This window comes from Phaenicophaeus curvirostris, chromosome 10 (genome assembly GCF_032191515.1).
Source record: "Phaenicophaeus curvirostris isolate KB17595 chromosome 10, BPBGC_Pcur_1.0, whole genome shotgun sequence".
Taxonomy (NCBI): Eukaryota; Metazoa; Chordata; class Aves; order Cuculiformes; family Cuculidae; genus Phaenicophaeus; species Phaenicophaeus curvirostris.
Genome location: NC_091401.1, coordinates 27231087 through 27257655, shown reverse-complemented (window position 1 = coordinate 27257655; position 26569 = coordinate 27231087). Strand labels below are relative to the sequence as shown.

At 54.1% G+C, this 26569-nt stretch overlaps 1 protein-coding gene across 2 annotated transcripts in view; it reads left to right on the top strand.

The window, feature by feature from the left end:
* The window catches only part of EPHB1 (EPH receptor B1), a 75063-nt gene that overhangs the window by 29507 nt on the left and 18987 nt on the right, over positions 1-26569 (top strand). For both annotated transcript variants that reach the window (XR_011338081.1, XM_069864713.1), the window contains exons 4-8: positions 17637-17792; positions 21251-21586; positions 22683-22864; positions 24059-24221; positions 26253-26361. Coding sequence is in view for 1 of the 2 variants with exons in the window: in XM_069864713.1 (XP_069720814.1) it covers positions 17637-17792; positions 21251-21586; positions 22683-22864; positions 24059-24221; positions 26253-26361 (946 nt within the window). In the remaining variant the exon portion in view is untranslated. The remainder of the gene's footprint in view (positions 1-17636; positions 17793-21250; positions 21587-22682; positions 22865-24058; positions 24222-26252; positions 26362-26569) is intronic.

The following is a 26569-nucleotide window of genomic DNA, read 5'->3' as shown; positions in this document are numbered from 1 at the left end:
ATGGTTTCATGGCAAATTGACATTTTCTCATCATGGAAAAATAAATACTAATTTTAGCTAAAAACTGTAATTCAGAAATAATGTCGTTTTGCCAGAAATGTAGAAAAACAGCGATAATGTAGAACTGCTGTAGGTTTGGGTGGTGTTGACCTTTCAATTCACTGCTGGCTGGAAGTGTGGAGGAGACTGGGGTCTTCAATGCTTCTACCCTCCTGGCAGGAGTGGGTTACACCTACCCAGCGTGTGTAGTTTGGGGCAGGGCAGAGGATGCAGGACAGCAGGACACGAGAGCTGTGGGAGCAGACCTGCTCAGGGTGGGCATTAGACCCACCTCCATGGCTTTTTTGTTTCCTTTTTTTGTGCAAAGCCCAGAACGGTCATGGTGTGTCCGTGCTGTCAAAGATACACTGAGCAGACCCCTGTGCATTGGGAATTTACTGAGGTTTTGGTGCTGCAGCATCTGTCTCCAGCTGTGCTCGCGCTCCTTGGCAGCGCTGGTGCCAAAGGACACACCCCTGATGTTGCCCGAGTGTGGGCTCTGCAGAGCTCCTGCGAGTGCTCTGCCTTGTGAGGGGAGCACACTTTGCGTTTGGGCTCCCTGGGGGCACAATTCAGGATCCTGGGAGTGTAAACGTTCTTTATGGATCGACTGGGGAACCTGAGAGGTGCCAAAGAGTGCTATGGGTGCAGAACAAGCAGATGGTTGGGTGGCACCAAGCGTGTGTGTGGTGGTGGGACCATTCTTTTTTAATGATCCCGTGCGTGCTGTTGGGTGCTGATGCGATGCTGTTGCTGGAGCAGAGCTCTGATAACTCCCCTCTCCCAGTCCTGTGGGAGCGTTTCCTAGTTCTCACATCAGGAGGATGGACAGGAGGCTGGGACTGTGCATGGGACCCATGTCACATGTCAACACTGTGTCAACACCGGCAAGGAACCCAAAACCAATAAGCCTGCTGATCCCTCCTGGAAGTCCACTAAATCAATCCTAAAAGCCTGAGCCAGGGCTTACATTAGGACTGCTGGAAAATTGGCTCTGTTTGAGTAAAAATTTGACTTCTTGGTGGCTCCTGTGCATCCTTTGACTGTCAAGGTCTTCCTTGTAGCGCCATGGACCTTGGAGACCTTGGAAGTCCACTGCTGCCTTTCCCAAACGTCAGCAGACAAGGGGTGGCACATCACAAGATTTAGCAATAATATGTTGGTTTTAGATTCATAGAATCACAAAATTTAGCAATAATATGTTGGTTTTAGATTCATAGAATCACAAAATGGTTTAGGTTGGAAATGACTTCAAAGCCCATCCAGTCCCACCCCTGCCATGGGCAGGGACACTTCCCACCATACCAGGCTGCTCCAAGCCCCATCCAACCTGGCCTTGAACCCCTCCAGGGATGGGGCAGCCACCCCTGCTCTGGGCAACCTGGGCCAGGGCCTCCCCACCCTTGCAGGAAAACATTTCTCCCTAAGATCTCATCTCAATCTCCCCTCTTTCAGCTGAAAATCGTTCCCCTCATCATATCCTTGCACTCCCTGATCAAGAGCCTCTCCCAGCTCCCCTGTTTTCTACTGAAGGGGTCACGTTTTCCTGGTTCCCCTTGCAGGGATGCTGCTGGGATTGTGCCCTGGCTCCCTTGCTCCTGACATCTGCTCAAAGCCTTCGTCAGCCTGAGCTGAGCCACTTAACAAGCCTGAGGGAATTGTCACCGAGGAGAAAAAAAATCCCCTGGTATTTTAAGGCTGAGAAAATGGGCTTTAATTCCTCAGTGGCAGGAAAAAAATAGGGCTGAATTGTTTAGCTCGCCCCAGCGCTCTGTCATCCCCCCCACCCCAGGGACAGAGGCTGTGCCTATCGTGGGGCTCGTAGGCCGCCGCGGCTTCGTGCTGACAGCAGAGCTCGGGGCGCTGAGGGATTCATTAATGCCAGCTTTTATCGGCACTTAGCTGCTCGCGAGAGGCACAGGCAGAGCGCCGTCTTCAGCGGGGATATTGCGAGTCCCAGAGAGATTACTGTCATGCTTTAGAGTCAGAGCGACGGGGGTTTGTTACTGCCACGGCATGAGGTGGAGGTGAAGGGAGGGTGATTTTCTTTATCAATCTGCCCTGTTGCTTGTTTCCATCCCGAGCTGGTGTGGGTTTGGCCCATCAGACCTGGCTGGAGCGGAGCTGCGCGGCCCGCCCCACGGTGCCTGCCCATCCTCTTTGGCACCTCGTGCCTGTGAGGGCTGCGGGTCAGTGCCAAATGAAGGCTGTTATCGAATCCAAAATGAATAATTCATCTGGTGTGATAGCCCACACTCCGGGTTGTTATTAAATCCATCCGTCTTGCTCTGCCCTGTCCCTCAGCCTTGCTTTATGGCTTCCTCGCGTGGTCAAGGTGCAGCTCATCTTTGTGCTGGGGAGGAGGTGGGAGAAGAAGTGGGAGCGGGGATTGCTGGGAGGCTGGGGAAATCATTTGAGACCTTGGATGAGCGTGCTGGGTGGATTTTGCTTGTTCTCCTTGAGGAAGATTATTAAACCCTTTCTCTGCTGGTGTTTAACTCTGAAACCTAATGATTGCACAGCGACCCCTCACTAGAAGGATGGCAGGTCTTTGTCTCACAGCTTTTATCCTTCTGAGGGATTGACTCTGAGGATGGGGGGCTGTAGTTTTGTGTGCTGGAATCACTCTGTCTCTGCCTCACCTACCCCGTACCTGGGGGTGACTCAGTTGTACGGAGAAGCTGGCAAACAAAAAAGGTTGGATCTAAATCAGCTTTGTGCTGAATTTTTACTTTGTGTTTGTAAATGCAAGGAGAAAGGGGTGAAAGCACAGGCTTGCTGCTTCCCAGCCTTGTCTCGCTTTCGATTTTCACCTGCTGGCAAATCCCTGTCGGATTGTGGCCGGGAGCCTCCAGGCTTGGAGTGATGAACCAGCCTGCTTGCTCGCAGCAGCTGGAAACCAGGGCTGGCAGGAGTGGCAAAATGAAATACACCCCCTCCCAAAACAAGAACAACTCTGGGCTGCGATGCCTGCGAGGCAGAGGATTCCTTAGGCATCCTTGCTTCCCAGAACCCCAGCCTGGCACTGGGCAGCTGTTCCCTACCCCGTCCCCATCCAGATCCTCAGAGCCGAGCTGTGCTGAGCCTCTGCCAAAGCTGCGCTGGGGTTTGGTTTGGCCTCCTTCTTCCCTTTGGTTTCTTTGTCTCCTTTCTGTGCTCTTGCTTCCCTTCTGCCTCCTGCGTGGAGGGCTGGGTTTGGGGAAGGGGCACGAGGAGAACACGTCCCACTGGTTGAATGTCAAGGAGTGAGTGTCCTCACGCCCGTCCCCTGGTATCCTCCCCTCCCTCTGAGCAGCCCTGGTGCTGGTTATCGATTTCCTCTGTTTATCCATCGCAGAAGGCTGGGAACAACAGCAGAGCATAGGATTTGTAAAGTGATTTTTTTGTTGTTGTTGGTTTTATAATAATTATGAACATTTTGTAATTAGCAACGGAATAATTTGCTAGCAAAATAAGGGAAACGGCAGGTTTTTCCAATCAAGTTGGTGCTTGTGCTGAGCGTGGGGTCGGTTTGGTCTCCCTGGCTGTGCCTTTGCCTGCCTTTACCCCGTGCTGCCGTCCAGCTCAGTGCCCTGAGCTGTGTTGGGGCACCCAGGAGAGATGTTCTTGGGTGATGAAGGTGATGCTGGGTTTGACCCATGGGTGAACGGCGGCACAGGAGGCTGTGGGCTGCCTTGTGGTGGCGTGGGGACGTGGGGCCCTGCTCCCCAGCACTTGGGGTGCACCTGTCCCAGGGCGCTGCAGCCTTGTGGCAGCCTCCCGATGCCTGGGTTAGGCTGAGCACACCAGGGGCTGCAGAAAAGCCCTTTTTGGCTTTGTAGGGTGGTTTTATTTTTCTATATTTTCACACGCTGCCGGTCCATATACTTTCCCGTGGCTGGGAAGCATCTGTTCCGTCCTCTGTGCCAACCCCACTGCCTCTTGCCTCCTTACAACTTCCTCTCCAGCATCTTATTCAAGCTTGCCCAACCTGTGAGTGGTCCCTTTTTGAACACTTTCTCCTCTAAAACAAGACAAGGAGGTGAAAAGAAAGTGCTTTCCCTGCACGTCTCTCCTTCTGCCTGCCCTTGGGTTTGGTTTCACCGGGCTGAGGCATCCCACCTTGCTGGGAAGAGCTTCCCTCTCCCCACCTCTGGTTTTGTGGCTGTGGGTGTTGCAGCGGCTGGTGGCGAGGGGGCTGGCAGAGGGGTGCCCGGTGTCCCCTGGGGTGGAATGGCACCTGTCCCAGTCCTGGGGCAGGGTGCCAGCAGGGCTGGCAGCATCCCCGAGAGGTGCAGGTACATCAACACCCATGGACCACTCCTGCGTATGGTCTTAAATAGTTGAGCTTAAAACCCATCTGTGCTTCCTTGGGCTCTTTCCAGAGCACAGGGTGAGGTCTAAGAGTTTGTTAGCAGCCCTTTCCCTCTCGACCTGCACCTGAGGACATGCAGTTGATGTGCTGGTGGGATGCCTGCCAGGCAGCTTGGGTGCAAGGGAGTCTCTGCGGCTGCAGCTCACGGTGTTTTAGGTGGCTCTGCAGGGAAAATGTTTCTCTGCGGGTTTGGTCATAGGGTTTTGAGTGCTCCTTCTGTTCAGCATCCTGCAGCGAGTTGGCTGGGCAGCGTGTGGGTCTCCTCCCCATGCACCGCTCCACCTCTGCTCCCTAGCACTTCAGCGCCTGGCAGACAGTGACTGTCAAAAACCCTGCTTCTAGACCAAAGTGAGAGCATCCATGCAGCCGGCCACCTTCCACCCTTGGGCTTGGGGAGACTCTGGCCATCAGAAAAACTGGTTTTAGACCAAAGTGAGAGCATCTTTGCAGCCGGAGCGCTTTCCACACCTAACAGCAGCGGAGACATCATGGGGGGTGTTTTGTTCCAAGTTTAGCTGAGCCACAAGCCTCCTACTGCTTCCAATGAGCCTTTTCCTCTTTTTTTGCTCAATATCAAGTTTCCTACCCTCTCTTGCATCCTGCGTCAGCCCAAGCCGTTCTCCCTGCTGGGCTGCACTGGGAAGCGGCAGCTGTCCCTGCTCTTCCCGAATCCAGGCAGGGATGCTGGGGGATGCAGGGGTGGAGGATGCTCCCCTTTGTTGAGGGGCTTTGCTTTCTCCTGCTTCCACCACTGGGTGGAACAGGCAGCCCAGTTTTCCCAGGGCCGTGCTGCGGAGGAGATGTTTGAATCACTGTTCCTCTAAAAAACTGAGAAAGATAAAGAAAAAAGTGTCATTTTTCTTAAATTATGCCTTAATGAAGGCATCCATTAACCTCAGTAATAATTTTGCAAGGAAAATACCCAGGAAAACCTTGTTAGATTTTTTTTTTCTGATGTGTGATGGGTTGTAATGGAACTCTTAATTAGACATTATTAGCCCAAACGTTCCTCTGGTGGATTCAGCCCCTTGCTTTCCCCGGGTGCGGGGACGGGGAAGAACCATCTGTCCTGGCTGCTGCTGGCAGGGTGTCTCGGGGACCCAAATCCTGCGTGGGATCTGGGTCACCCTTGCGATCCAGAGTCCTCCATGGGGGAAATGAAGGAGGAGGAACCTGGACAGGGCGCTGGGGAAGGGCTGACCGGGGGCTGGATGTGGCCTTGGAGGGCGCAGGCACCTGAGCTCTCATGGAGGGCTTTGTTTTTTGCATATCATATTTTTTTCCTCTTCAAATTGTACCGTGGGCTTTTTGTGTAATTCTAGCCCCCATGATGGGAACTTTTGAGTATTTTATTGATTCCAGTTTTAAAAGAGGAAGACAAATCCCCCACTGATATTCTCCCCTGCCCAAGGTTCTTTTCCTGACCCTGTTTAGAAATGGGGGCGTAAATCTGCTTCCACACCCTTGGCTTGTTAATGGCCTAGGAAACTTTCTGCGGTCACTGAAGTGCTTGGGGAGGCTCATCTTTGTGGGGATGTTGGGGTGGGAGGCTCTGGGTGCGCTGGTGGGGCTGTGATGGCCATGGGTCCGCCAGCATCCCCGCAGCAGTGGGGCTGCAAAACCCCCTCGGCTTTCCCAGCCTCACCCGCTCACCCCGGCACAGCGGACTCGGCTCTCGCCCCACTGCCCTCCTGGCCAAGGCCCTTTGCTCTCTGGCGGAGTTGGGATTGTTCTCCTGGACAATGGGAGAGCCCTGAGGAAGCGCAGGATCCGGCCCGTGTCCGGCTCTCGTATTGTTCCCACCCTTGTTTGCAAATGGCCAGCACCTGGCAAACCCAGTGACTCAGCCCTGGGGGTTTTAAAGCCTTTCTAGAACTTTTTCCTTTTTATTTTGTTTTGTTTTTAAAAGTCATGAGAGAGCTCTTTTGGGAACAGCTCCAGCTGGTGCTGTTTGGCGGTGCTGGCTGAAACGATGGGAATCTTGCCCTTGCTTGGGGCTGTGCTGCACCGTCCAGCCCATGGTGAGACCTCTGGGCACCAGCATCTCGCCCAGCAGGAGAGTAATATACAATATAACAAAACAGACTTTTCTCCTCACCCCCGAGCCATGACATAACTCATCCGCACTCTCCTTGTGAGGGCATCTTCTGGGAGCCGTGCCCTGAGGTTGCACTTGGGCTTTGTAGGTCTCCTGCCGCCTCTGCTCTGGGAAACAGGCCTTTGCTGGTGATGTTTCATGAGTAAAGACCCATCGTGTCAATACATGCCATGAAAGAGCCATGGACCAAGTGGAACAAGTTGCTCTCCTGCATCTCATGCTGCTTTCACTTGGCCATCAGAGGAGCTTGGCGCGGGCTGGACTTGCCACCCAGGGCCTGGGGCGCTGCGAGTGTGTGCAGAGGGGGATGGAGCCCACCAGGGTGAGGAATAATAAAGCCAGTCAGCCTGGATTACCGAGGTTTTCATTTTCTACCCTCTCCAAAGCCCTGGTTCTGCTGCTGGGGTTGTTCTGTATCCGGACGGTGACAAATGGAGCGGTGCCGTGGGTGTTAGCTCCGAGTGTGTTAAGAGTGGTCATTTGTCACGCCTGGTGTCTTGTGTCTCAGAGGATGCGTTGAGAGCAGGAGTGTGGTGATTAAATCAAAGCATCGCTTGCGCACTTAAGCAGGGCTTGGAGGAGCGCTGAGGAGCCATGGGAAAATCCATCCGTCTTCAGCCAGAGCAGCAGACACACGGCCGAGAAATGATCCATGGAGCGTCAAACCAGACTAAATTTTCAGTTGTAGGTGCCTCAAATTAAGACGTGCAAACTTAGATGAAGAGGGAGCTGATGTTCCCTTAGCTGGGTCTCCAAGGGGAACCTCACCCAGGGAGCAGCTGCTGTGTCGGAGGGGTTGTGGAGTCGGGCAGCGAGGTGGGGACAGCCAGCAGCTTCCTAGGAAAAGGTGCCTGAAGTGAGCAGTTTGGGCAGGGAAAGTGTTAAGAAAAGAGCAGAGAGTGAGAGAGTGTGGACAGGGAAAAATAAATGAGAGGAAGGGAGATAGGTAAAACCTGCAGGAATTGCTCTTCAGGTGTTTTCTGGCTGCAGGAGATTAGGGCTGATAAGAGTGGCTGGTGTGAGCAGGGCAAGGTGATGGCAGCGGCTGCTGTTCAGCTGCTGAGGGTAGGAGAGGAGGTGTTGCCGAAGAGAGGGAAATGGCTCAAAATATGCATAAATGATGCTCGTTTACAGAAATAATAGGAAATTGCTCCTGACTGTGGGAAATGCTGCTGAAAATGCCTCCCCCAGGAGTGGGAAGGGAGCATGTTGCTCAGGCCTGCCTGAGCTGATGGAGGCAGTTTGCTGGGGCTGTGCACGGGCAGGTAGACGTGAAGGCAGGAGCAGCCGGTGCAGCTGGTCCCCTGGTCCGTGCTGTGGTTCCCCTCTCCCATTCCTCTTCTCTCCCTCTCCTATTCCTCTTCTCTCCCTCTCCTATTCCTCTTCTCTCCCTCTCCTATTCCTCTTCTCTCCCTCTCCTCATCGGGGTAAGAAGTCGTTTTTTTCCAAGGAATAGTAATTATGGCTTGTTCCTCCATGAATATTCATTGGGGAGCTGTCTTAATTACTTTTCTAATTAATTCCATGCATAGGGCTCTTGGGGTGGATGAGGGATGTGGGAGAGCCGTTGCACCTCGGTCAGGACGTCCTCCCCTTGCTGAATCCATCTTCCCCTTGCTGACTCTGTCTTCCCGTTGCTAAATCCATCCTCTCATGTCAGATCCATCCTTCCATGCTGAATCAATTCCTAGGCATGGTCTGTAAGTGGTCAGCCCGACTGTGGCCACTAAGGCTCATCTCTGGTGGGATGGGTGGGTTAGATCTTAGGCAGAAATGTTTTCTGTGAGGGTGGGGAGGCCCTGGCCCAGGTTGCCCAGAACAGGGGTGGCTGCCCCATCCCTGGAGGGGTTCAAGGCCAGGTTGGATGGGGCTTGGAGCCCCTGATCCCGTGGGAGGTGTCCCTGCAGGGGGGTGGAACCGGATGGGCTTTAGGTCCCTTCAAACCCAACCCATTCTGTGATTGTATGATTGGCCATCCCACCACACCCCAGTGCAACCCAAGGCATGATGTTCCTCGGTGCTGTGGCATGGACGCAAGGAAGCTGTGCCACGTGTCCGCATGTCCCTGCTCATGCCGGCATCCTCGTGCTGGTAGCACAAGCACAGCCCAGTGGCTGAAGCTCTCCCTTAGCCCCATCCTGGCGTGACTCATCCTTTTGTGGCATCAGCATTAATGAGGAACCACTTCAAATGTAATTAATAAGCACTTGATGCTCTCTAGATGGAGGGGATACTGTGTGGTGTGAGCTGGCAAAGGAGGAAAAGGTGCTTAATTAGTTCCTATTAGGAATGGGAGATGTTTGCGTCCCAACCAGGAGAGGTTTGTGCTTTGGGGAGCCCAGGCAGTTATGCAGTGACATCGGTGGTTCCTGAAATCCTCGGGGTGGGGGGCTCTGCCAATTGTGAAGCAAAGATACGTCATTTTAAGGGGGCTTCGAACTACTGCGCGTGCCAGCACCTCTGCTTTGGGCGAGAGCTGCTCTCCAAGATTGAGCATAGTTCCTGTGGCAGCTGGCTTTCCTGCTCATTAGTTGGCTCGATAGCTCACGCAGCGTTGAGGGGTGAACGCCGTGTGCTGGGTTAAGTGATACACAAAAGTATCGGCTCTTCCATAAGAGTTCCAGTCTGTGTCCATCGACACCTGGAGTCCCACACTGCTGCCGTTCACAGAGGAAATAGTCTCGCTTCATGACTTTTGTATGAAGCCTGGTGCCTGTGGTAGGAGTAGAGCGTCTATAGGGGCTTGTGGTTTTGGGACATGAGTCCTGGCTTGAGTCTTGATCTCCCCAGGCATTTGCGCCAGACTCATCAGGAGGTTTGGTGGTGGTGATGTTGCAGTGCTGGGTACCGATCTGCAGTGCCTCCCTCCTCTTCTCCATAGAGGTGCTTTTAATTCCCAGTGGGAAGAGCTGAAATACTGAAGAGAAATGGAAATGCAGTGAGAGGTGTCCATGAGCTGTGCCACGTGCCCACCGGCTGTGTTTCACCCTGGATTTCAGCAGAAGGTTGGGCATCATCCTGGACATCAGAAAAAGAATTTTCACAGAAAAGGTTATTGGGCCCTGGCAGAGGCTGCCCAGGGAGGGGGTTGAGTCACAATCCCTAGAGGTGTTTAAAAGACTGGTGAATGAGGTGCTGAGTGGCATGGTTTAGTGATTGATAGGAATGGTTGGATTCGATGATTCTGTGGGTCTTTTCCAACCTAGTGATTCTGTGATCATTATTTTGATGGCTGGTTTATGGCAAGGCAGGGAAGCTGCCGGCAGCAGGGGAGCCACGGTGTGAGATCAGGCTGCCTCAGCCCATGGAAACTGCAAAAGTGGAGCAAAACCCAAGCCGGAGAAGTGATTTGCAAAAGTGACCTTGAGAAGCGTTGGATTCCCCGCCCTTGTCATGTGTTTTGGAGAGCGAAGTGAGTTTCCCTGCTCTTCGGCGAGCTGGCAGCCCCGTGGCGCCGTCTGCCCAGGGCGTGTGTGCTCTCCCCTTTCTCATCCAACAAATGGATCTGGGACAGATTTTGCCTTTAGCCCTTCAAAATCCCCCCAACCATGAAAAACAGAGAAAGTCAAGCCCAGAGTCAGCATTAAATGTGCAAGTGTGGACCTGTTGGGAAGAAGAGAGCTGCTGGCAGCGAGCGGCAGGGCACATGGGAGCCCGAACCGGCTGCGTCTGTGCCCTGCTCCACACTAAAGCTCAGTATTTGGGGCCATGATAACCGTTGGTGTCAAAGCTCTTCTGCACCCAGAGATCCTTAATTTTCCCAAATCTGCTTTCCTGGAGGAGAACGCTTCTGTTGGGTGAGCGTTGGTGGTGTTTTGCTTGCGGCCACGCACAGGTGGCTTGGTCTCGACTTACTGCAGGGGAGAAGATCCTTGGCTGATGAGGAATGGGATTCTGGGAGAGGCAAATGCGGATGCACCCACACCCCATTGCCTCTAATTGGCCTCATGTGGCTGCCTGACCTACACGCACCTTGAAAATCCTGCCCTGCACCTTCCTACTTCAATTCATTTTACATCAATGAGAAGAAGAGCAGCAAAAAAAAAAAAAAAAAAAAAAGACCTGAGAAGGGAAAACCACATTGAATTTTACTTTTCCTCCATGAATAAACCATGGCAGGCTGGACTGAGAAGCTGCTGACTTTAATTTGCATGTGTCCCAAGGCGGATCTAAACCCATTCCTCCAGAGGTGAAGGGCTGTGTTAATTAACCGTCTGCATCAAGAGGAGCCGGGGCCTCTGTCCTTGGTGCGCTGGCGAGGGATGCAGCTCGTCGCCCGCGGGATGCGGACCCAGATGCTGGGAAGCTCATGTTTATCTCATGACTTTCTGCCTGTACAGCACTGAAATACAGGAACGCAGCTCAGCTAGGTGGGCGCTGGGTGTAATTAGGTTGGATGAGCACCCAACTCCAGGGCAGAAGTAGCTCCAGGTGATCCAAAACTGTGAAAATTCCTGCATTTGGCTGCAAAACTGGTGAGGATTGCACCAAGATGAGGTTTTGTCTCTCACTGGACAGGGCTTTGTCAGGGCATACCATCCCCAGGCTACCTGTATTTTCTGGCGTTGCTCAGGGGCTTCTGCTGAGATTCCTGTCCAGAGGAGCAAGCATCCGTCTGTCTGTCCGTCCGATGATGCTTTGGGGCAGGGGATGCCTTTCCTGCTCTGGGTCGTGCTCCTCACCTGCTGGAGGACTGGATGCAACAAAGGAGATTTGGTGGCTGTGAGGTATTTCAGGTCTGGGTCTGCTCCCCACCTGCCTTCTCGGCACAGTCTGCAAGGCAGGGTGTGTGCGATGGGTACCCCGCATCCCTCCTCTGGCGTTGCTCTGCGCACACAGACCTCTCGGGATTAATTTGCAGATGCCTCACGGAGGGCAGCGTGGCCCCCAGCATCGCCTGCTGAACTCGCTGTGGCCTTGCCAGGGCTGAGGTGCTCAGGAGAGGCCCTTGGCTTGATATAAAAGGGACTCGGATCATTACAAAGTAGAAAAGGGTGGAAACGCCCCCACAAAACAAGCTCCCTGCCTCCTTCCCAACACAGTTGCAGGAGGGGAGGGAGGGATGACGGGAGAGCAGCGAGTAGGGATGCAATTAAAGCTCCGGCAACAGGCGCCCGCTCCCTGCTTGGATGTTTGCTGAGAGGATAACGAGGGAGATGAAAGCGGGGTGGGAAGGCAGCACCCTCGCCGCCCTTTGAAGATGGGGAGATGGTGGCCCTGACAGGGATCAGCAGCCTACGGGTGACGGCTTGCCTGATTCTGCTGGTTTTTCCCCCAAACTGCAGCCTGCGTCCTTGGTGTCATCATCACATCAGAGGGATCGAAACCCAAAAGCATGGGTTGTGCTACAGCCTGTCAGCCCGGGGTGTGTGTCCGGGGGCACCCGCTGCCACTGGTCCCTGGCTCTGCCTGCCGGGGAAGGGGAGCAGGAGCGGAGCCGGCAGCTGCCGGAGCATCTGCCCCTGTAATCACATCAGCCACTAAATATCGTTTTTCTATAGCACACGACTTTGTGTGGGCGTTTATTTGCCTAGATAGTGTCTTTCAGCTGAAAGCATCTGGGAGGGCTTCCTAGCCGGCGTGCAGGCTGCGCGTAGGGGCAGCAGGACTGGGTGGAGATCTGCCTCACCGCTAAAATACCCCAAACTGTGGCTAATCCGAAAATTTCCATTGGAAGGCTGAAAAATTGAGGGACTATTTTGGTGGGGTTTTTTTTTTTATGTGCTTTAAGATCTGTTTTGTGTCCAAGGAGTCTGCAAAATGTACAAGGGGTATGTCGCAAGCACCAGTTCTCTTCTTTTAGGTTTCATCCGAAATCGTGAGCCTCATGCAGAAAGTGTCAGTTTTAGGAGCCATTTCTTTTTTTAAGGGAATAATTGTCATTTGCCAAAAGCGGGGAAATGGCTTTGAATCCTTTCCCGGCAGGATGTTGGGTGCAATCTGCTGAGGTTCCTCCTTTGTTCATGGCCCGTGGTGTCCTCAAACCCAACAGGGCTCCTTCTGTGCTGGCTGTCTCCTATGGGGGCTGGTAGGCACCAGCCACACATCTTTTTGGAGCAAGGCTGGATTATTCAGGCTTTTCCAGTGCCTTTGCACATCATAGTCCTCTCCGCACCTCTGGCTTGCTTGAGGGTATTGACTTGTGCAGCACCATTACTTCTAACCCAGTTTTTCCTCACCTGCTGTGCTGGTGTCACCACGTGCATGTGCGTGGATGTGCTTCAAGATGCTGAGTTTGCCCCACAAAGGCGCTGGACCCAAACAGAAAACCCCAAAACTCATGAATTAGGGAAAATCTGGCAAATGGTGTTGGCTCTGCCCTGATGGGGACATTGAGGGTATGGGAATGATGAGACAGCATGAAAGGAGCTGTGATGAGTGCTGGTGGAGGTCGGTGGGGAAGGTGGGGAGCTGTGAGCTGAAGCCTGTAATTATTTGCAGAAGCTCCTGTTTTAAAACCTGATAAGTAAAGAGCCTTAGAATGAGTGAATACAGAGGAGAGATTCCCTTTCTTCCTTTGTTTCTTCTTTGTTGTTTTTTTGACTAAAGCTTCCCTGAGAGAGTAATTAAAAAGTGCAAGTGCCAGGTGCTAACCGAAAGGGTTTAGTGGGAAGAACAAAATGCTTGGGCACCCCCACGCCTGCACCCCTTCCGCTGAGCGTCTGCTCTGTTGATGGTGCTTGCCCTGGGCAGGAGCAGGAGTGGCTGCGCAGAGATATCTCGCTTAGCTCGGGCTTTTTCTAGGACCCCCGGGCACCCACAAAATAAGGGAGTGAGATATGTGAGGTTCTCAGCACCAAAAAGCCTCGCAGTGATGCTCTGTGCCGCTGCTGCTTCAGTAATTCATCCCACCCCGTTCCAGCTGCAGAGCGAGGAGGGGCAGTGGTGGTGGGTCAGTGGTGTTTGCTGGGTGAGATGTGGCCGTATCCCCCCCAGCCCTTTGGTGGTGTAAGAGGGGCTGCTCTGGCTGGGAGAGCGCCAGCGTCATCTGGCTCTGTGGGGCGCTGCAAATTGGCTGCCACCCCTGGCATCACCCTTCAGGCAGGAGAGACTTGTGAGTCCAGGGGAGGCCACGGAGATGATCCGAGGGCTGGAGCACCTCTTGTATGAGGACAGGCTGAGAGAGTTGGGGTGTACAGCCTGGAGACAAGAAGGTTCCGGGGAGACCTTAGAGCAGTTTCCCGTGCTGAAAGGGGCTCCAGGAAAGCTGGGGAGGGGCTTTTGATAAGGGAGTGCAGGGACAGGACGAGGGAGAACGGTTTTGAGCTGAAAGAGGGGGGATTGAGATGAGATCTTAGGGAGAAATGTTTTTCTGTGAGGGTGGGGAGGCCCTGGCCCAGGTTGCCCAGAGCAGGGGTGGCTGCCCCATCCCTGGAGGGGTTCCAGGCCAGGTTGGATGGGGCTTGGAGCCCCTGATCCAGTGGGAGGTGTCCCTGCCCATGGCAGGGGTGGGACTGGATGGGCTTTGAGGTCCCTTCCACCCAAACCCATCTATGATTCTATTTTATGATTCTGTTCCCCCTCAGCCTCCAGTGATGAGGTCTCACCACTAGAACCTTGCATTCGAGCTTGCGTCAGCCCCGGGCAGGGGTCGTGCTGGCAAGCCCTGGCCCTCGCTGCCTGGGATGCTCAGCGTTCCCGGTGTTCGGGCAGGATGATGGAGCTGCTGACGGCTTTGGGCCACAGAGCGGGGCACGTGCGCCCCGGCAGGTGCTGATGGTGCTGAGCGGCACGGCCAGCTTTTGTGCCTCATCATTTGCAAACACACACTAGTGCTCAAAAGCAAGGAAATGGATAGTTAAGCACATCATTAATCTTATCCAGCCCACATAATCAACAATCAATTAATTCTTCTCCAGGCTGAAGAGATGCAGACTGTACCGCAGCCTGGGCACCTGCAGAGGAGCCTCTTTGTGGAGGAAAGGTTCAGAGCGTTCGGTTTTGGGCCCCTCACTACAAGAAGGACATCGAGATGCTGGAGTGTGTCCAGAGAAGGGCAACAAAGCTGTGGAAGGGTTTAGAGCACAAGCCTTGTGAGGAGCGGCTGAGCGACCTCGGGCTGTTCAGTCTGGAGAAGAGGAGGCTGAGGGGAGACCTCGTCGCTCTCTGCAGCTCCTGGAAAGGAGGTTGTAGTGAGGTGGGTGCTGGGCTCTTCTCCCTGGTAGCCAGTGACAGGACAGGGGAAAGGGCCTCAGGATGTGCTGGGGTTTTTAGGTTGGGTATTAGGAGGAATTTCTTTACTGAAAGGGTTGTCAAGCATTGAAAGTGGCTGCCCCGGGCACTGGTTGAGCTGCCATCCCTGGAGGGTACAAGCCAAGTAGACGTCCTACTTGGGGAAATGGTCTGGTGACAGACCTGGCGGAGAGGGATCGATGGTTGGACTTGATGATCTTAAAGATATTTTCCAACCCAAACCATTCTATGAGTCTATGAAAGCTAGGCAGGGCCTCCTCTTGTGCTCGTCTGAGGCACCAGGCTGCGTGTTTGCCATCTGAAGGATTGTGGATTCCATGATGTGTGAGTCTCTATAAATCCCACCACAGCATTGCAGGAGCTCGGGGGCATTTGGCTCTGTCTTTGGTGTGAGGTTCACAGTTCAGCTCCCCCAAAAAGAGTGGAGGTGTGGGCAGCAGCGAGAGTGGTGAGGACTGCAGCCCACGGCAGCTTTGGGAGGAAGGAGAAAGCATCATCGTCTCCTGAAGCTGCGGGAGACGTTAGGCAGGCACAGTGTAATTACAGGAGAGAAAAGCTAATTGGTAATAATAACAATTAAGAGCTACATGCCAGCAGATTATAGGAATTTACAGATAAGCACAGCGATAATAGAAACTTGAGGACACTGGGTTGCAGGGTGTGCTTTGTTCAGGTGTATTGACAAAGCATTGCGTATTAATTGCAATTAAAAATTAACAAACCCCTTCAGCCGACCCGCCATGCTTAAAACTGAGGTGTGTTTGTAGCGCTGCATCTCTCTCTTCCTCCTCCCTCCCTCTCCCATGCCCTTCCATCAAATCCCAGCTGGCTGTTCCCTGGTGCCACTCTCCTTCTTGCTCCTCCAAAGAGCCCAAAACGTTTCAGGTGTGTTTCTGAACACGTTCTCCAGGTGCAGAGCCCACAAATCACCCATCCCGTATCTCATGGATGCTAACACTTGCCGGCAGGGGCACGGTGCTGCTGGGATGTCCTGGGGAGGTGCTGGAGGGAAGGGAGAAGGGAAGAAATGGTGATCTACCTCTAAGTCTTGGTGTCCACATGTGGTTGTGTCTCCTGCCTTGCATGTCTGGTGTAACTCTGTGCTTGGTGGCGGTGTTATAGGGCACAGGGCGGTGAGCGTGGCTCAGGGAAGGGTCTGCATCCAGCTACTTTGTGCTTTGGCATCCTGGAGTTCCCCCTCAAGCTCTCATATGCCCACATGGTATCCTGCAGTGCATGATGACCTGTGGTGTCCAACTGTCTACATGAGATGGGGGGTCTTGGCCCTAAGTGCTTCCATAAAAGGCCTCAGGGGGGTTGGCCATGGTCAGATGCAGAGGGCACCGCGGTCCTCCCGCCATGGGAAGGAGGAAGGGCAGTATGAGATGTGGCTGGTCCCCCCTGGGATGCTGCGTCCCCACTTGGCTGTTGATGCCGTTGGAAAGCGATGGTTTGTCGTAGCTGGTTGTGTGCCTCAGGCAGGGGAAAAATCCCCTGCATAATAAAATTGTAAAATATTGTTTTGATTTATCCTTTTTTATCATCTTTTAATATCTGGAAAGGCTGTGTGAGCAAGAGGCCTTCATGAGTTTTGAATGACAGGTTAAAGGGCTCCAATAAAGATTAGGTGGTCCACTATCTCCCAAGGAAATTGCATCAAAGTGGTTACTCCTGCTTGCTTCTATTAATTTCCTTTCCATGGCTGCTAGGAGATGCCTCATATCCTGATGCAGCAGACAGGGGCTAAGAGGCACTTTCCATTATCTCAATCATCTCTGTGTTTATGAGACACTTAGGGTGTTTCTTTGCAGAGCCATTCCTTAGAGGTGACAGCATCACAGGGACGGAGCTGGGAACCAAACAGAGGTGGGACCATCGCGTGTGTGAGGCCATGACCTGTCTCCCTCTGGCTGCTTGGTGGACCAGGTTGGAGGTCTGGTGCCTCCGGTCCATGTGCCATAAGGGAGGTGTTCCCTTCTGCAGCCTTTGGTTTCATAGGGGTCAGCCAAGGATCTTGGTAGACCTCAAGGATGGATGAGGATCCGTTCATCAGCTGTTGGAGATGACTGGTGGGGTGGGGCAGGAACAAGGAACCCCATCCTTGTCATCTTCACCCGCTAGCTGCAGAGCAGCGACACACTTGGCTAATGAAACCTGCCCCCATCACTAATTAAAGTCTTGCTGTAACGATAACGGGAGCGTGTTCTCATTATGAATTAGTTGCTGTTTCCTGCTTGAATGAACTTGAAGGCTGAAGGCCAGGAAGGTTATTAACCCTGGCCCCGGGCTGTGGGAGTTAATGGGATGGACCCGTGGAGACACTGTCGTGGTCAGTGCATCAACTTCATGAAATGTTCAAATTTTGCATGGAAAAAGAGATGTGAGACCCAGGCCGTGCCATGGGGTGGTGGAAAGGGACGTTTCAAATCAGCAGAAGGGGAGCACTGTGATGCCCCTGTGTGTCTCTGTCCCCGTGGGTCCTGCTGGGGAGGGGTGGTGGGGAATGAAGCTCCCTTCCTCTGCCTGGTGTTGCTCTATCATTCCTGTGTGATTGCCGTGTTTTTCTAGTGGGTCCAGAAATAATTCATGGCCAGTGCAGAAAATTTTGGCTGTTCTGGCTTCACAGGAAGGTGCTGCCCTGTTGAGATCTGATTCAGGTCTGAAGCGTTCCTGTGTCAACTCTCTTTCTCCCTTCCCTTCCTTCCATTCCATCCTTATCTTCTTTCTGCCCAGTTCCAAAGACAGGACTTGCTTTCAATCTGCCCTGGAATTGTTCAGCACCCTTTTCTCTGGTTCTCGGTTCTGGGAGCAGCTGAGGGACTGGGGCTGTTTAGCCTGGAGAAGACTGAGGGGAGACCTCATCGCTGTCTGTAGCTCCTGAAAGGAGGTTGTGGGGAGGTGGCTGTTGGGCTCATCTCCAAGGTAACCTCTTTGCTCTCTTTTCTCTCTCAGCCTGCCCAGTGGGGACGTTCAAGGCCAGCCAGGGCACAGGTGTCTGCATGCCGTGCCCCTCCAACAGCCGCTCCACTGCTGAGGCCTCGCCAGTCTGCACGTGCCGCAACGGCTACTACCGCGCAGATTTCGACCTGCCAGCAGCTGCCTGCACCAGTGAGTAACGGTGTTGGGGTTGGCGGGGGTGCTGCAGGGTCTCACTCCTATGCTGCTGGGGAAGCGGCAGGGATAAAGTCTCAACCCATGAGCTTTTTCATCTTCTTTTCTCCCCGCATCCTGTGGAGGAGAAGAGCGAGAGGGTGGCAGGGTGGGGGCCTGGCAGCCACCTGAGATCAACCCGCAGCAAGGGCTTAATGTTGCAGAGGGCTGGGGTGCCTGTATCGAATGCCCATCCCTCTCCGCATGGCACAGCGCATCCTCCATGTGCCGTGGAAACGCTCCCTTCACCACCACACCGGCGTAAGCAGGTGATGTCTCATCACCCTGTGCTCTGCTTTCCTGGGACACCACTGTGACACACTCCAAACAGCCAGCAGTGGCCCAGGTGGCCAAGGAGGCTGATGGCATCTTGCCTTGGATCAGCCACAGTGTGGCCAGCAGGAGCAGGGAAGGGATCGCCTCCCGCACTTGGCACTGGGGAGGCTGCACCTCGAATCCTGGGTTCAGTTTTGGGCCCCTCATTCCAAGAAGGACATTGAGGGGCTGGAGCACGTCCAGAGAAGGGAATGGAGCTGGGGAAGGAGCTGGAGCCCAGGGGTTTTGGGAGCAGCTGCAGGCCCTGGGGCTGTTTAGTCTGGAGAAGAGGAGGCTGAGGGGAGACCTCATCTCTCTCTGCAGCTCCAGGAAAGGATGTGGTGAGGTGGGTGCTGGGCTCTGCTCCAAGTAAGAAATGATAGGATGAGAGGAAATCGCCTCAAGGTTTGCCACGGGAGGTTTAGGTTGGATATCAGGAACAATTTCTTCCCTGAAAGAGGTGAAGCCCTGCCAGAGGCTGCCCAGGGCAGTGGTGGAGTCTCCATTTCTTGAGAGGTTCAAAAAGTGTGTGGCCATCGCCTTTTGGGCCATGGTTTAGCAGGCACAGCGGGGATGGGCTGACAGTTGGACGGGATGAGCTTAGAGGTCTTTTCCAACCTCAGTGATTCTGTGATTCTAAACAATGAGTGATGGCATCGACCAGCCACCCCCCTCACCGTCAGCTGCTAGAATTTATGCTTTGCACTGGTGGTGGTGATGATGGCAGGGAGAGTCCCCAGGATAAATTAGAATTTAAAGTTATCCGCTGTCGCTGTCTTGTTCATAGTCTTGCAGATGGAGTCTTTTTTTATAGGCAGAGCGGGTGCATTAAGCCTTGGTATTGACTGCGGTGTGGTGTGTGATGCTCGGCTGTCTGCCTTAGCGACCTGCGGTGGCAGCAGTGGCCTCAAGCCTGTCTTTTGCTTAGAAAAGAGCACAGGAGAGAAGAAAGCTCTCCTGTGCTTCTCCCAGCCCACTGGGAACATGGGTCTCAGCCTCAGCTCGCCCCCCAGAATACATTCTAGGCCCCTGAATCAACCCGTCAGCTTTAGCACAAGGATGCTCTGGACCCTTGGTGCTGAGGAGGGCCTGGAATGGTCAGAAATGAGGCACGGATTTGTATGTTCTGCTGGATCACTCGAGCTGCCAGAGCAGAGGCAGTTGGCAGGGAGCAGAATGGCAGATAAATCTATAGATCTTTATTATGTCTCATTGCGTGGCTGATTTACAGGATCGCTGCACTATAGGAATACAGTGTAAAAAAATCCATTTGCTGATCTTTATTTCTCCTCGTCGATGCTTAATTTCACAGTGCTGTCATCCGAGGTGCCAGCTGTTCACCAGCAAAGTTCCTCTGTGTCAGAGGAGAAAATAAGGGTGTGGAGCTGTGGGTGCTGCCCTGGAGCAGAGCCCTTCCCGAGCGCCTTTGGGCACGATTCCTGCCCCGTGCCCTTGGCAGGGGAGGAATGGGCTGGCATTTGGGGAGGCAGTTTTTTGGGCCAGGGAAGAAAGATAGTTTTTCTCCTTTTTTCTTAGCTTGATATAATCTGCTTAAGGTACAAAGAAAGGGATCGGATTAAGGTTCCTGAGACAGGTTGAAGCTTTTGGGGATTACTCACTATTTATTGATCCTTCTCCCCAGCATGTGTGAATCCCCTGGTCCGGTTCTTCCATGGAAATGATCATAGAGTCATAGACTGTCCTGAGTTGGAAGGGACCCGCAGCCCTGGCGGCTGCTCTCTGAGACACGTGCTTATTCTGCTGAAGGGGAAGAGAATTAAAGGGAACGATATGATTATATTTCAAATTTTAGGTTTTGAAAGGCTGTCGTTTTTTTAGGCTTTCATCTGTGGTATCCACGGCAACGGCTTAGCGAGGCTCCTGAGGTGCTCCCTGGGGGTGAGGAAGGGAGCAAGGGAGAGGGCAGCGAGTGCTGGGAGCTGGGCAGGGGGCAGAGCAGGGGCTGCTGCAGCTCCTCCACGCTGCTCCCCTCTCCATCCCACATCATCCTTGTGCTGACGGAGCCGCCTCTGCCCAGCCCCGTCCAGTTATCTGCAGCCACTGGTGTCGCTCCCCGGCGCACACACGAGCAGGGCTCCCCAGGGGGGCTTTTCCCCAAGGTGGATCCTGCTCTGCTCTCTTAACCTCTCCTCACGGGTCAAATCCTCTGTCACTTTTATTGCCCTTTCCCGTCGTGGCAAAGTCCTTTCTCTTCCCTGGAAGTGCAGCACCGAGCCCCGCCGACTCGAGTGATTGATCGCTCTCCTTATTTAATGCAGCCCAGCAGCTGGATGTTGTGGGTTTGGCTGCAGAGCCGTCCCAGCTAACCCCAGAATCCTTCCCCAGCCCTGGCCAGGCCCATGGTTGTCCTTCGATGATGCTCTTTGGCCTGGATTCCTCCTGAATCGCTCCCTGTGGAATCTGGCACTGTTCGGGCAGCACTTGCAATCGGGGCTGCATTCAGTTCGCGTCCTCCAAAGCATTTACGATGGCTCCTGGTGGATTTGATCAATGCAATTTTGATTTCTCATCCAGCATCCAAGCTGCTCACAAACCAGCGAGCAGTGCCAGTGCTCCTCCACGCCGTTAAATACCCGGGCTCCCAACTTACGATATCGAACTGTTAATAACCACTTTCCATTTTTGACTCTCTTTTTGCCTGCTGCTCCTCCGCAGTGCTGGCTAAGTGGCGTTCCTCTTGCTGGGAAAAAGTCAGGTGCTTCTCCACGTGAGCAGTGGAGCTATCTCGGCATCTCCCAATCATTAAAATGGGTCCGTCTTGGCAGGTGGATCCATGTGTGCTCTGCATGGGGGGTTTTTTGGAGACTAAGTGGGCTTATGGCATGGGAGGCCTCATCCCCAACCATGAGCTCCCTCTCTGTGGCCAGCGGTGTGGGTGGTCAGCGTTGCTGATGGGGAGAGCCTAACACTGAATCAAGCAAAGCCACGGAGATCAAATCCCTCCTGAGGCAGGAGGTGATGGGCAGACCAGCAGACAGAGCCCTGGGGTGTCCTTCTCCGTTCTAGAGCCCTTGTGCCATGGTAGGGCTGAGCATAGTGTTTTAGCTAGAATCTATATCAAGCCCTCTCCTTTTCCGCAGGCGTCCCATCCGGCCCCCGCAACGTCATCTCCATCGTCAACGAGACATCCATCATCCTGGAGTGGCACCCGCCGCGAGAGACGGGGGGGCGGGATGATGTCACCTACAACATAGTCTGCAAGAAGTGCCGCTCGGACCGGCGCGCCTGCTCCCGCTGCGACGACAACGTGGACTTTGTCCCCCGGCAGCTGGGTCTGACAGAGACCCGGGTCTTCATCAGCAACCTGTGGGCGCACACGCCCTACACCTTTGAGATCCAGGCTGTCAATGGGGTTTCCAACAAGAGCCCCTTCCCACCACAGCACGTCTCCGTCAACATCACCACCAACCAAGCTGGTGAGTCCTGGTATGGCGCGATGCTGGGGGCTTTAAGCCACACACTATGAGCTGCAAGCTCTGAGTCCAAAGGGAAAAGCTCCTGGGCTGAGGTTAATCTGCACCCAGTGCTGGGCAGCAGCCGGGAAGGCAGCAAGTGGGCAGAAAAGCCAGGGAAAAGGAGGGACAGGTATGGGGAGGTGGAGGGGTGCCTGTGGCCTCGGCAAAGCGAGCACTGGGTTGTGGGATGGGAGGGGCAGAGGACTCGTATCTGCTTTTTATCCTCCCTTAGGTTGCTTGGGGATGAAACGGCGTCTCCATTTCCCCCTTTTTCCAGGTGGGAGCAGGGAGATGAGACTTATACAACTTGGATGCACGGGGGGAGTGGCATCCCAGGACTGAGTTCAGGTTCCTCTCCTCTGCCACATCTCTCTCCCATCATTTTCCTCCTGTCCCCTGTTCCAGGCTCCCCTTGCCCTTTCCCTCCCTCTTCCCATTCAGGAGTCGGGAGCTGAACAGCAGCTCTGGGCCAAATTAGGATGCTGACAGCGTGGGTGCCCAGGCTGCACTTGTGTCCCCTTGCAGGGCTGGGGTGTCTCTGCCCTGATTTCCAATCGTTGTCCTCAGGGTGGACAGGTTTTTGCTCCTACATCCTATTTCTGACAGCACGTGAGGTCAGAGCTGTGGCTCAGGCTCCTGCGGTGCTGGGTGCTGGCTTCCTGAGAGATGCTGTTACAGCAAAAGACAGTGAGCAGAGCTGGAAACCATCATCAAGCCTGCGGAGAGCTTTGCTGTCTTTGCCCCCCGACGTGGGAGACATGCTTGGAATGAGCAATCCCAGGGAGGAGGAACACTGAGGATTTCTAAGCACCTAATTAAAAGGAGTAGTTGGTTTAAATACTGGAATTCCCTTGCGAGCTCGCTGCCTTGGTTCCACCTAAGCTACAGAGATGCTGCTTTTCCCACTGCTGATGTGGGAGCGTGTCCCACTGGGAGAACAGCCACAGGCATGGGAGATTGGGGATGCTCTGTGCGCCCAGGGGATTTTCCCCCTCCCTGGAGCCGTCTGGCCTACCCCTCTCCATTAATTTTCCCTCCCTCTGCACTTCCTTGGCAGCACCTTCCACTGTCCCCATCATGCACCAGGTGAGCGCCACGATGAGGAGCATCACGCTCTCCTGGCCTCAGCCCGAGCAGCCCAACGGCATCATCCTGGATTATGAGATCCGCTACTACGAGAAGGTGAGCCGCATCTGCACACCTGACGTCGGCAGCACCGTGGGCTCCAGGTCGGCAGCGGTAAGCTGGGGTTGGAAGCCTTGTGACTCAGGGTGGGGGCATGTGGAGCTTTGTAGGGTGCTGTCTGGAGGCTGCTCAGGTCCTGAGCTTGCTGGGAGAGGGGGAATGTTGATGGGCTTTGAGTCAGGCTCTTTGTGGGGAGGGGTCCGGGCAGTGGGACAGGCTGTGGGATGGGTGCCTGGTTGCCTGTGCTGGATACAGAGAGTGGGAGTGATGTTATGACTGCAAGTATTAATTCCTTTGCCGTGGCAGTGTTTTCTCCTGAACATCAGTGCCCGTTGCAGCCTCGACTCTGGTGTATGCTAGAGTGAGTGGGGACCCAGATTGTGGGGCAGCGTCAGGAGGAGAGGAGGGGGGCAGTGAGGACCAGCAAAGGTTATCCAGGTTGTCCCTGTGCCGGGTCACTGCCTCCTGCCAGGTCCTTTCACTGGCAGCCGTCTGTCCCCGCAGGGAACACACTCGTGACCCTTGCTGTGAACCGTGCCGAGGCCAAGCTGTTCCATCCTTCCTGCATCTTGCCAGCTTTAATGAATTCCTCTGAATGTGAATAATTAGATGGTCTCACCCGTGGTTCCTTTACAGCAACTCGCTGGGGAACACTGTGAAAAATGAGCTTTGAGATGCATGAGGTTTTCACCAAGGTTTAGTGCGAGGACCCGTGCCAGCAGACCAGGGGCTGTCGGGGTTGGGGCTCCCAGCAGAGTTGAGTTGCCCTTGAACCTGCTTGAGCAGCTCTCGGAGGGTGTGTTGTGGTCTGTCCATAACTGCATGAGGTTTCTGAAACGTGCAGAGACATCAGTGCTTTGAAGAGGAGGAATTTGCTGCTCATGAGCGTTTTAGCTCTGGATGCTCCTCTTGTTCCCACCAGCTGCTCAATCGCTGTGGTGGGACCAGGGGCCGCTGGGAACGCATGTGCTGCAGGGACCTCCCCAGCTCCCCTGAGGCCAGGAAGAGCTTGTGGGTCCTATTTCTGCAGGATCTTCCATGTCAGGGATTGAGGACAACCGGAAGGTTCTGAGCCACCTTGCCCAGGCTCCGGCACTTGTTCTCTTGGAGCAGAAGCAGGGCCACCGCTTTATCCCCCTGCAGACAGCCCTCATCCCTGCCATCAGCAGGGACGGGCGGGCTGCAGGGCGCACCATCCCCTCTGCTGTTGCCGTCGTGGCTGACCGTCTGTCGTGGCTGTGCCTGCAGGATCACAACGAGTACAACTCCTCCATGGCCCGCAGCCAGACCAACACGGCCAGGATCGAGGGGCTGCGGCCCGGCATGGTCTACGTGGTGCAGGTGCGAGCCCGCACCGTGGCCGGCTACGGCAAGTACAGCGGGAAGATGTGCTTCCAGACGCTGACGGATGGTGAGTCCAGGATGGGGGGACAGGGCGGCCAGAGAGTGGTTGACTTTCCAGCGACAGCTTTGGGTTTTAATTGGGTTAAACAAACTTGTCTCTGCAAACCTCGCTCCCAGCGGGCAGCGTGGCGAAAGCCAGGTGATTTACAGCAATGTCTTATTAATCGCCAGCTGGAGGAGTAATCTGCTCTAAATCTCTTAGCTCTGTTTTCTCCCCTGCTGTTTCACTGTGGTTTTGTTTTTCCTGCCGTTGTCCACGGTGGCAGAGACCCCTGCCACCAGCTGAGTCCAGCAGAGCAGCATGGGGAGCAGTGGGGCTCGCAGACCCCTGGAGGAAGGATTCCTGAGGTGCTGCCTAGAGCTGCTCTCCTGGGGTGCTCTGAGCCACTCGGGCAAAGCTGGAAGGGTCGGAGCCATCCCTAAACATTGATTCTCCATTCTGAGGTGGTGTGTCGGAGGGAAAGGGCCAGCTCATGACCTTCACAGCTTCTTCTGGCCCCCACCACAGTCGTGCTGTTGTTCTTCTGGCCCCAGCCCTTCCTCGCACCCACAAACATGGATCGCTTTAGAGGCTAACAACCCTTGGGAGGGTTCTTCATTAATCCCAGCTTTGGGACAAATCTAGAAGTCAGTGAATGCCACAAGGCTCCCTTCGTGGTCTTCCTATGCCTCCAGATACTCGGGGAGCTGAAGTCCCTGCAAGAAGACCCTTCCTTGCCTTTGCTGGCACCATTCCTGCTCCACTTGGGTGATCCCCGTGGATCTCAGCTCCTCTGGCTGTCTTGCTTATTTGCACTTGTGTCGAGTGTCAGCTGGGACAGGAAGAGGAAAGGCATGCAGGATGATGGAAGGGAAGGAGACGGTAATAAACCCCACCAGTGCCTCAAATATTCAGGATTAGAGAAGCGAGAAGAAAATTCCTGCCTCAAATAAGCAATTAATTGAAATTTAATAAGAATGGATAGTGTAAATTATTAAATAATAATTGATTGTTAGATGAGAATTTCTCAGAACTGAAGCGGCCTGTGAGAGATAAATCCAGTTGCCTGTAATTAACCACGGAGTAGGAAAGCACAGATAAAAGTGTGCTAAATGCTTTCTTTCGGAGTGAATTTTATTTTAACCCTTGCTGGTAGCCACTAGTACAGCCCGGCAGCCCTTGCTGGGGATGGTTTGAGAGGGACGTGTTTCAGGAGGAGTGTGGGCTCTGTCAGGCACCACCCACCCCACGGCTGTGGGTTCCCACACTGCTAACGACGCAGGGCAGGAGGAGGGGGAGCACATGGAGGTGGCAAGTGGCTTTCTTGGGATTCCTCCAGGCATGTCCCTGTGCCACCCCAGCGTTCACCCCAGCCTGCTGCTGGAGGATGCGGTGGGTGGCCGAGGGGACACGGTGTGGGTTGAGGGGTGCTCAGTGTAGGGGGTGCTGTGGTTGCTCTGCGAAAGGAGTTGGCTCTTGTCTTCTGTCCCGATGTAAAAGCCCACAAGCCGGCCTGCAGTGAGGGCACTCGGCTTCTCCTGGGCTTCTCTCTCAAGGCTGACTGATGTGTGGTGGACTCTCTGATGTCTAAACGGGTGAACTGGTGGTGCAGCCTCCCCAGCCGGTTTTTTGTGGGTCTTTTCCTCCTTTCCTGGAATGTGTAGGAACATTTTGTCTGTGAGACTTTGTGTTAAATTTGGTTGAAACAACCAACAAGTTTAAATTTATTGATGGAAGAGAAATCCCAGAGACACAGACAAAGCCGCCTTGTGAACCGCATCTCTTCGGGTAACTGGGCCCACGCACTTTGGTTTGACTTCATTCCAAGGACCTTTTCTTCCATATTTTTAACCCAAAGTCTGCGTAAGCCCAGTGTGACAATCCTTCCCTGTGCAACACAGTGCCGATTCCTCAACAAACGCTCCTGCCTGGATCCCCTGTCCCATCACACCAGCGCCCATGGAATCAGAGGGGGCATTACAGGACCTTTTCTTAGGAGGCTGCTCTCACTCCGTGACTGACCAAGGGAGAATTCACCCCATCCCTCTTGTCTTGCAGATGACTACAAGTCGGAGCTGAGAGAGCAGCTGCCTTTGATCGCGGGGTCTGCAGCGGCCGGGGTGGTCTTCATTGTCTCACTGGTGGCCATTTCCATCGTCTGCAGCAGGTGGGAACTGTTTGCCCAGAGCAGGGGTGGCTGCCCCATCTCTGGAGGGGTTCAAGGCCAGGCTGGGTGGGACTTTGAGCCCCTGATCCAGTGGGAGGTGTTCTGCCCATGGTAGGAGGTGGAACTGGATGGGCTTTAAAGTCCTTTCTGACCAAAACCATTCCATGGGTCCAGGAAGGTGGAGGTGGTGAGATGTAGCTGGGAGAGA